We start from the raw sequence: 9,856 nt of genomic DNA, 5'->3' as shown, positions 1-9,856 counted from the left end.
ACACACGCACACACACACACACACACACACACACAGAGTTACAAACTCCACTGTTAATCTGGGTGGCCCCTGTGCCCAGAGGGACTGCAGGGAGAGAGGGAGGGATGGTCCCTCATCCCTCGGCGTCCCACCTGTGCACTCAAACCCGACACCATCCAAGTCAGAGGCAGCTGGCTTTGAGGGCCTCTAGGGGCCAGCCAGCTGAGCAGGGGACAGGGCTAGGCTTGACGGGTGGGGTGGGGAGGGGTGCTCAGAGAGGGACTGCATCTCCTTGTCCTGCAGGTAAAAACATCAGAAGGTGAATTTGGTGTCTCCATCTGTCTCCATTTATAGATATTTACAAAAGAAAGTCATGAGCAACAGGCCACAGTCATGCAAAAGAAACGCACCCCCCTCCCTCCCTCCCCAAACTCACCCCCTGCCCGCCCTGAAACCCCAAGATGTCCCTCACCCAGCGGTCCAGCCACCTTCCCCAAGGTTCCGAGAGCAAAGAGGGCACGTCCGTGAAGAGTCAGTGGGGTAAGGGTGGTGGATCCGGGACCCAGAGCCACCAGGAGTAGGCGCCGGGGGAACTCAGGCTGACAGGGCCGAGCTCTTCCCAGGCCTGGGTGCTGGGGTCAGGAAGAAGGGGTCCCCCAGTCTTTGAAACCCCACCTTCCTCCAGAAGGTCCAGGGAGCCAGGGTCAGCTCTGTCCTGAGTGTGGAGGGGGTGTCCTGGCATCCCACCCCCGGCAGAGGCTCTTTCGGGCAGTGGCGCAGCTGGGCCTGGAGGTCAGATGGCAGACTCCCTGCGGTAGGAGATGTTGTCCAGCGGGAGGGAGGCCTGCATGCGCTCCAGGTCCAGGTGGCTGCCCAACTCCAGCATCCGGATGATGCCCGCCTCCTCCTTGGAGCCCGCCTCCAGGCCCAGGCCTGCGGCCACAGCAGCCGCTGCGGCCGCCTCCTCCTCCATCTCCTCTTCCTCCTGGCTCATGAGGGCCAGCTCGTTCTCGTAGCAGAAGGCACTGGGAGGCGGTGGTGGGGCGGGCAGCACGGTGATCTTACTCTCCTGCAGCTCCCGGGCCGAGCAGCAGGGAGTGCCGGCCACCTCGTAGGTCTTGTGAAAACGCGAGTAGTCCACCTTGTAGTGGCTCTTCTCCTCGAAGACCACGGGCTCAAAGCGGTGGCCCCACAGGATCTCGCTGGCCAGGTAGGAGCTGCGGGCCTGGGTGGTCATGGCCGTGGCCTCCACCATGCCCTCCAGGATGACCACGATCTCGAAGTCCTCCGACTCCAGCTCCTCCTTGCCCATGCCGTAGAGCGGGCTATCCTCGTCGATTTCGTGGACGATGATGATGGGTGACACCAGGAAGATGCGGTCCAGGCCGATGTCATAGCCCACGTTGAGGTCCCGCTGGTCCAGGGGCAGGTACTCGCCCTCCTGGGTCATGTAGGGCTTGATGAGCTGGGCCCGCACGTGGGCCTCCACGATGTGGCTCTTGCGTAGGTTGCCCACGCGCCACATGAGGCAGAGCTTGCCGTCGCGCACCGAGATGACCGCGTGGTGGCTGAACAGCAGCGTCTGCGCCCGCTTCTTGGGGCGCGCCATCTTGGCCATGATGGTGCCAATCATGAAGGAGTCGATGACGCAGCCCACGATGGACTGGACCACCACGGCGATGACCGCCAGCGGGCACTCCTCTGTCACGCACCGGAACCCGTAGCCGATGGTCGTCTGCGTCTCCACGGAGAACAGGAAGGCACCCAGGAAGCCATTCACATGCATGATGCAGGGCTTGGTGGCTGCCGGGGCCGTCCCGCTGCCACCCGCCGGGCCCCCTGCTGCGGGCACCCCTGGACTGGCCTCCAGGTCACCGTGGAAGAAGGCAATGCACCAGAAGAGGAGACCAAAAAAGAGCCAGGAGACAAGGAAGGCCGCAGAGAAGATCATGAGCATGTAGCGCCAGCGTGTGTCCACGCAGGTGGTGAAGATGTCCGCCATGTAGCGCTGCGACTTGTTGCTCAAGTTGGCAAAGTACACGTTGCATTGGCCGTTCTTCTTGACGAAGCGGTTGCGGCGTTTCCGCCGGGGCACGTGGGCCTGGCCGTTGCGGCTGTGTCCGTGCATGTCCTGAAGCCGGCGTGGTCACCTGGGAAGACACAGGGCCTGTGGAGGAGAAGCCGGACAGGTGAGATGCTGGGGAGGGAGCGGCCCCCACAGGGCCACCCAGACTCAGCTCCAAGATGCTCAGAAGCAGGTGAGCCTGGACCGGGACCAAAGACTTCCTCTGCCCCGGCAGGTGGAGGATGACAGTGGAGGTGATTCTGATGACAGGAACTGAGCCAGTGCCCTTGAGCCTGGCCCAGCTTCGAGACTGGGGTCCACAGACCAGGAAGCTAAAGCCATAGTATCCAGGTCCTAATCCCTGCCCCTCAACACTGTCCCTCCAGCCTTCCTATGCTCACTGTTCTAGAAGCTTCCTGATGCCCATCTTGGTTCTCCCTGTCCCCCTGTCCTGCTTGCCCTGAGCATAGGGAGCTGTAGAGGCTATGGGCCTGCTCCCCTCCCTAGATTCCATCTCTGCACTTTTCGACTTCTTGGGGGCTAAACTTCCTCCTGTGCGAGCTGCTGGCCACCTGCGGCTCTTTACATTTAATTAAAACTAAATAGGCAGGGCACGGTGGCTCACACTTGTAATCCCAGCACTTTGGGAGGCCAAGGCAGGTGAATCCAGGAGTTTGAGACCAGCTTGACCAACATGGTAAAACCCCGTCTCTACTGAAAATACAAAAATTAGTGGGGCGTGGTGGCTCAAGCCTGTAATCCCAGCTACTCAGGAGGCCGAGGCAGGAGAGTTGCTTGGGCACCTGGGAGGCAGAGGTTGTGGTGAGCCAAGATCGTGCCGCTGCACTCCAGCCTGGGCGGCCCAGTGAGACCCATTTCAAAAAAAACTAAATAAAATGTTACTGCAGCTCCTTCCTTGCACGAGCCACATTTCAAGTGATCAGGAGCCACATGTGGTCAACGGCGACCACACTGGACAGAGAACACAGAGGAGAGTTCTGTCACTCAGAAATTTCTGGCTGTGCACAGGGGCTCACGCCTGTGATCCCAGCACTTGGGGAGGCTGAGATACCAGGATCCTTTGGGCCCAGGAGTTTGAGACCAGCCTGGGCAACAGAGTGAGACCTCACCTCTACAAACAATAAGAAAATTAGCCAGGCATGGAGGTGTGTGCCTGTGGTCCCAGCTAGTTGGGTGGCTTAGGTGGGAGGATCTATTGAGCCCAGGGGATCAAGGCTGCAGTGAGCTGTGATTGCACCATTGCACTCCAGCCTGGGCCACAGAGCCAGACCCCATCTCAAAAAAACAAAAACAAAGTTCTACTGGGACCTGCAGCCCCACCTGGGTATGAGCTCCTTTCTTAGACTCTTCCCTCCCAGAGTTGCTTTGAGTCCTTCAGCCCAAATTCCTGTCCAGGGCCCCAGCTTGTTGGGAGCAGCAGTTGGGGAAGAATCCGACGTGACGGTCAGGATGGAGGATGGGGGAGCCCTCATCTTCAACTCCTCTGTAGACATCGATATTCCCATGTCCCAGGTGGCTCACGGAGGGAAAGCGACCTGCCCAAGGCCACGAAGCTGACAGTAGATACGAAGTCACGTGGTACCAACATTGATGAGTGGGTGGCGGGGAGACAGGGAGTGGGAGGGGAGGACAGACCTCAGGAACCTCTGTTCACCTCTGTCAGCCTTGATGTCCTCATCTTTAACATGGGGACCAAAACTCCCTACCTCATGGGACCTATGGGGACAGTGGGCGCAGGGTTAAAGCCATCACCCTCCTGCTTTCCTTCCCACACTTCCCAGGAGCTGGTGACAAGCAGGATTTGCCTGTCAAGCATCCCCAGCTGTTGCAGCAGAGGGGGCCTCTCCCTCCACTGGGTGGCGGGATGCGCACAGCACCCGTAGAGGACGATGCTCTCTCCGCCCCTCCCAGCCGATGGGTCCCCAGGGAAGACACAGCGCTGCCCCAGGGCGCCAGCAGCTGGCAGGGCCGGGACTGGGCCTGGGTTCCCAATAACATTTTGGCCCAGAATTACATAAGGCTGGAATTTCTATTTTCTGTTCTATTCTTCTTCCTGATCTAATTGTGCATCTGTGGCAATGTTTATACACTTCCCCGGTTCAGGACAACTCGGTTGCCGCAGCAACTGGTACGCACCAACGCTATAATTTAGAGATCAACAGCCTCAGAGCCTGCCTCTTTCCCAGAGAAACTCCCTCTCCCGGCCCTGGGGAGAGTGAGCCCTGCCCCCACCCCCTCCCCCGCAGTCACCCACCCTGACTCCCCTGGTTCTCAAAGAGCTCCCTGGCTCCTACAGTCCCAGGTTGAAGCCCCAGATTCACTGTGAGACTTGAGCAAGCTATTGACTACTCTGAACCTGTTTCCTCGAATGGGGCTGGCTGGGCACAGCGGCTCACGCCTGTAATCCCAGCACTTTGGGAGGCCAAGGCAGGTGGATCACCTGAGGTCAGGAGTTCAAAACCAGCCTGGCCAACATGGTGAAACCCCCGTTTCTACCAAAAATACAAAAATTAGCCAGACATGGTGGCACATGCCTGTAATCCCAGTTACTAGGGAGGCTGAGGCAGGAGGATTGCTTGAACCTGGGAGGTAGAGGTGGAGTGAGCCAAGATCATGCCACTGCACTCCAGCCTAGGCGACAGAGTGAGACTCCATCTCCAAAAAAAAAAAGAAAAGAAAAGAAAATGGGACCAATGAGATATGCTGGAGATACGCAGGGTCACGCAGGTGTGGGCCTCTAACACGATGCTGGCTCTTCACAGCTGGGAGGCCCACACCCTCCGTGGCCCTCCCGAAGCATCCCAGCAGCCAGGGCTCCAGAGGGAAACCCTGGGGTCTGGGGCCATGAGCACCTTCTGCTCTGTAAATAGAGTTTTCAGGGAGGCCTTACTTGGCTGAACATCTTCCCCCTGTTCTGTTCCACTGCTTGAAATGCCTTGAGGACTGTCAGGGCAGGAGCATCGGGTCCCCGAGTTCAGGATCCTCCTTTTATGTCTGAGGCCCAGGAGATCCAGAGACAGGAAGAGTCCCAGAGTGGGGCCAGATGGGCCAGCCCTGAGCAAGGCCTCCTCACACCCTCCCCACCCCGAGAGCTCCTCATCCACTTCCTCCCTGGAGGGGGCTGGAGTGGGTTTTGGGGCAAGAGAAGAGAAGAAACCAGCCAGTCCAAACTGGACCACCATCCACAGGTGTGCAGGAGAGAGGCATAGGGGACAGGGTGTGGCAGCCTGGGGCTTTGATGGGTGAGGTCACTGAGCTCCAGAGAGGGTGAGGGGCCTTGCCCAAGGCCAAACACAAGCCCAGGGTTCCAGGGGATCCCTGGTTCTCTGCCCGGGGGATTGGCTTCTGACCTAGCGGGTTCACCTCGTGCTGCAGACAAGGGAGCGAGGGAGCCGATCCCCTGATGGCTACCGAGATCGGGTGTCCCCTCGCCAACAGGGCCCACTCCTCCCCATTAGCAAGTGCCCAGGGTCGACCCTGAGCTTCCACAATCCCCAGTGCCCACCAGCCCACTGGGCTCCACAGTGCAGCCCGATGGGGACATTAGTTTACCCCTCACCCTGGCACCTTCCCCAGAGCCCACAGCAGGTGTCCTGAGCCCTTGCTGTGTGCTGGGCCCTGTCTGGGGTTCCCAGTGCTCCCAGCACATCCCAGAGTTAGCAGGAAAGCTGCCTCCCTGGCACTCCTCAGACCTGGCACCCTTCCCCATGGAGCAGCCCCTGTGACACCCCATCCCCTTGAAGACCCTTGGTCTGCAGTGACCTGCTCAAATACGTGCATGCTGCTACCACCACAGACGGTTTCAGAAGGAGTGAGAGGTTCAGCTACTAATTTGAGACTGACCCATGCAAGGCCTGGCAAAAAAGTGAAAAGTGGCCAGGCTTGGTGGCTCATGCTTGTAATCCCAGTACTTTGGGAAGCCAAGGCAGGTGGATCACCTGAGGTCAGGAGTTCGACACCAACCTGGCCAACATGGTATCTCTACTAAACTGTCTCTACTAAGCATACAAAAAAGTAGCCGAGCATGGTGGTGTGAGCCTATAATCCCAGCTACTTGGGAGGCTGAGGCAGGAGAATCCCGTGAACCTGGGAGGAAGAGCTTGTAGTGAGCTGAGATCGCACCAATGCATTCCAGCCCGGGGGACAAGAGTGAAACTCCGTCTCAAAAAAAAAAGTGAAGCATATGAGCTTGGCATTGCATTCTCACGTGACAACCACCAGGAGATGGTCAGGTTTTCTTTTCCTTGTCACATGGGCCTCCTGGGGAAGGCCAATGATGGCAGGAGAGGGTCAAGAGGCCTTGACAATTCAGCACCGTACTCGTCTGACTAGCGATATTCTTTTAAAAAAGAGCCCTGCCAAGTGCGGAGGCTCATGCCTATAATCCCAGCACTTTGGGAGGCTGGGCAGATCCCTTGAAGCCAAGAGTTCAAGACCAGCCTGGCCAACTTGGTGAAACCCCATCTCTGCTAAAGGTATAAAAAAATTAGCCAAGCGTGGTGGCAGGTGCCTGAAATCCCAGCTTCCCAGGTGCCTGAGGCATGAGAATTGCTTGAACCCAGGAGGCAGAGGTTGCAGTGAGCCGAGATCGCACCACTGTACTCCAGGCTGGGTGACATAGTGAGACTCCATCTCAAAAAAAAAAAAAAAAAAAAAAAAGTCCAGGCATGGTGGCTCACACCTATAATCCCAGCACTTTATGAGGCTGAGGTGGGTGGATCACAAAGTCAGGAGATTGAGACCATCCTGGCCAACAAGGTGAAACCCCACCTCTACTAAAAATACAAAAAAAATTTAGCTGGGCATGGCGGCGGGTGCCTGTAATCCAGCTACCTCGGGAGGCTGAGGCAGGAGAATTGCTTGAACCTGGGAGGTGAAGGTTGCAGTGAGCCAAGATTGCACCACTGCACTCCAGCCTGGTGACAGAGCTAGACTCCACTGAAAGAAAGAAAGAAAAGAAGGAAGGAAGGAAGGAAGGAAGGAAGGAAGGAAGGAAGGAAGGAAGGAAGGAAGGAAAAGAATAGAAAGAAAGAGAGCCTTGGTTATTTAGATGTCTGCTTTATCCCTTTGTGGATGCAGGGAACTGGCCTAATTTGCTCGCGTTGAATGTGCACTAGGAGAATGCGGTTTCAGGCATGTTTCCTATGATGGAGGCACCAGGAGGTGGAGAGGCCCTCTGTCACTGCCCTGGCATATGACCTTGAAGTTTTTCCTCTCCCTGGGGTCCGTTCCTCCTATAGTTAAGGGACTACTCACCCTGCCCAGCTTTTTGGTAGGTCACAGAGCTTGGCATAAATGATAAAACCAAAGGGATTGGTGAGGTGGGGCCTGGGGTTTCCCAAACCCCCAGTTCGGGCCACTAGCCTATGGCAAAATAAGCCAAAGAAGGATCAATGGGCTGAGCATGGTGGCTCACACCTGTAATGCCAGCACTTTGGGAGGCTGAGGTGGGCAGATTTCTTGAAGCCAGGAGTTCAAGACCAGCTTGGGCAACATGGCAAAATCCCGGGTCTACAAAAAATACAAAAATTAGCCAGGCATGGTGGCACACGCCTGTAATCCCAGCTTCTCGGGAGGCTGAGGCATGAGACTTGCTTGAACGAAGCCAGCAGGGGTCTCAGTGAGCTGAGACTGCATCACTGCACTTCAGCCTGGGCAACAGAGCAAGATTGTCTCAAAAAAAGATCAGTGGTGCCGTGTCCTTTATATCCTGGGACTCTTTCAGTGACAACCATTTCTTTAGGAAGTGATGGAAGATACTGATTGCTTTTTAAATGTTAATGTATTTTCTTGGCAAAATGAAGACGTGACAATGCTATACCAATTACCAGACTTCTATTTTATTTATGTATTTGTTTATTTATTTATTTTATAGAGACAGGGTTTTACCATGTTGGTCAGGCTGGTCTCAAACTCCTGACCTCAGGCGATCCACCCGCCTCGGCTTCCCAAAGTGCTGGGATTACAGGTGTGAGCTACCACACCCAGCCCAGACTTCTCTTTTAATTTTTAAAAACTTATTATTATTGTTTATGGAGATACGGTCTTACTAAGTTCCTTAGGCTGGTCTCAAACTCCTGGTCTCAAGCTATCCTCCTGCCTCAGCCTCCCAAAATTCCAGGATCACAGGCATAAGCCAGTGTGTCCAGCCTTCTTTTAATTTCACTGTGCTGTAAACATCCCAAATCTGCAAATCTCCAGTCCAGACTTCATCAGCTAGCTGCGGAAACGGAGGCCGAGAACAGGATGTGTCGGAGGTGGTGCAGGTAAGTCAGCAGCTGTGGAAGGAAGCTCAGGCCTCAGGGGAGCCATGCAGGTGCCCAGCAGGCTATCACCCCGACACCAGCCATCCTGCCCCATCCTCAGGAATTGGGAAGGGGCTGGAGATTCTGCCTCCTGGGGGTCCAGAGGAGACAGGAAGACCACCCCAACCCTGCCAACTTTTAGGTTTTCCCGACAATTTTGGGGACACTAACTCCTCTGTCCTTGCCCACAACCCCCTTTGCAAATGAAGAGCTGACCATCTTGCAGCAGCCTCGGCGGGTCTCAGCGACATAGAAGGCTCCCAAGGCAAATCCACCCCCCCGCCCAGACCCGTGCCACTGACCAGAAACACAGTGGCCGCTGCAGGGACACCTCCGCCAGGCCCTGCCACACCCAGGCAGCAGCTCCAGCCCTGCCTGAAACTCTGCTCTTTTAGACAGGAGCGGGCAGCTCAAGCCTCAGGAGCAGTGGCCAGTGCCAGCCTGCTGGGTGGTCATGTGTCTCATGTCATCCCACCACCAGCCTTCGAGGTGACTGTTACTGGGTGAGACAACCAGGGAGGTGATGTGACTTGCTGGAGGTCACAGAGCTCAGCCCTGGGGCCCGCAGGAGCCAGTCATCCTCTCTCTCCAGCCCCTCTCAGAGAATTTCTGCCAACTCCATGCCAGGCGCTGCCTCCTCTCGCTCACTGAAACATCACTGAATCCTTTGTGTATTTAACAAGTATTTATTAAGCACCTACCACAGCATCAAGAAGGGTTGTTATTTCTCTTCCCCAGCTGAAGAACTGCAGGCTGCAGTGGTGCCGGGGGGTTGGGAGGCTGCTGAGCTTGGGGGTCACACAACAGCAGTGACAAAGCTGGAAACCTAACTTGAGTCTGACTGGCTCCAGGTCCCTGGCTCACCCTGGTCCCCAGCCTCTGGCTTTGGGTCTTCTTCTCCTGCCATATCGCCCTGCTCAACCTGGGACCCCCAGGCCCTCCCCATCCCTCCAGGCCTACCCTGAGCCCCCGAGGCTCTCTGACCCTGCTCCTGGGAGCCCTCAGCCCTCACTGGCTACTCGCAGCGCTTGGCCTCTGCATGAGGCCATGAAAAATGTGCTGGTTAAACCCATATGTTTGGGGTGGCAAGGCCTGGCTCTCAGTCTCAGCTCTGTCACCTCCCAGAATATCCTTTTTGAACCTGTTTTCTCATCCGCAAAACGGAGATGACGATACTGGTACCTTCCTCACCAGGCCACTGCTGAGTGAACATGGCAACCACCACAAATCATTGCATTGCAGGTAAAATGCAAAACACATGATGACGGCGATGACAAAGACGCAGATGCTGACGACGGGCGAACGCTGGCCGGGAACTGGGGACCCCTTCCACTCCGGACTCCACCGCTCACGTGCTCAGCCCAGAAGGTCCTTCCCTCTGCCCGTGAGGTGGGGTTGGGGGAGCCACCATGGCTCCCTGGCGGGAGAGCTGGGAAGACATACAAAATAAGGCACCCAGACACCGCTTGGAGTCAGGTGAGAGATG

The 9,856-nt window shown here is 56.5% G+C and overlaps 1 protein-coding gene across 3 annotated transcripts in view; it reads right to left on the bottom strand.

Moving 5' to 3' along the window:
* Window positions 1–303: 303 nt before the first annotated feature.
* The window catches only part of KCNJ4 (potassium inwardly rectifying channel subfamily J member 4), a 29,485-nt gene continuing 19,932 nt past the window's right edge, over window positions 304–9,856 (bottom strand). For 2 of the 3 annotated variants that reach the window (XM_039463156.2, XM_039463157.2), the window contains exons 2-3: window positions 9,072–9,799; window positions 304–2,146 (exon numbers count right to left, since the gene is read on the bottom strand). In XM_039463156.2, the coding sequence (XP_039319090.1) occupies window positions 773–2,107 (1,335 nt within the window). In that variant the 5' untranslated portion in view covers window positions 2,108–2,146; window positions 9,072–9,799 and the 3' untranslated portion in view covers window positions 304–772. The remainder of the gene's footprint in view (window positions 2,147–9,071; window positions 9,800–9,856) is intronic. The other variant, XM_039463155.2, reaches the window with a different exon arrangement.

Source organism: Saimiri boliviensis, chromosome 21 (assembly GCF_048565385.1).
Source record: "Saimiri boliviensis isolate mSaiBol1 chromosome 21, mSaiBol1.pri, whole genome shotgun sequence".
Taxonomy (NCBI): Eukaryota; Metazoa; Chordata; class Mammalia; order Primates; family Cebidae; genus Saimiri; species Saimiri boliviensis.
This window is presented reverse-complemented; position numbering and strand designations above follow the sequence as displayed.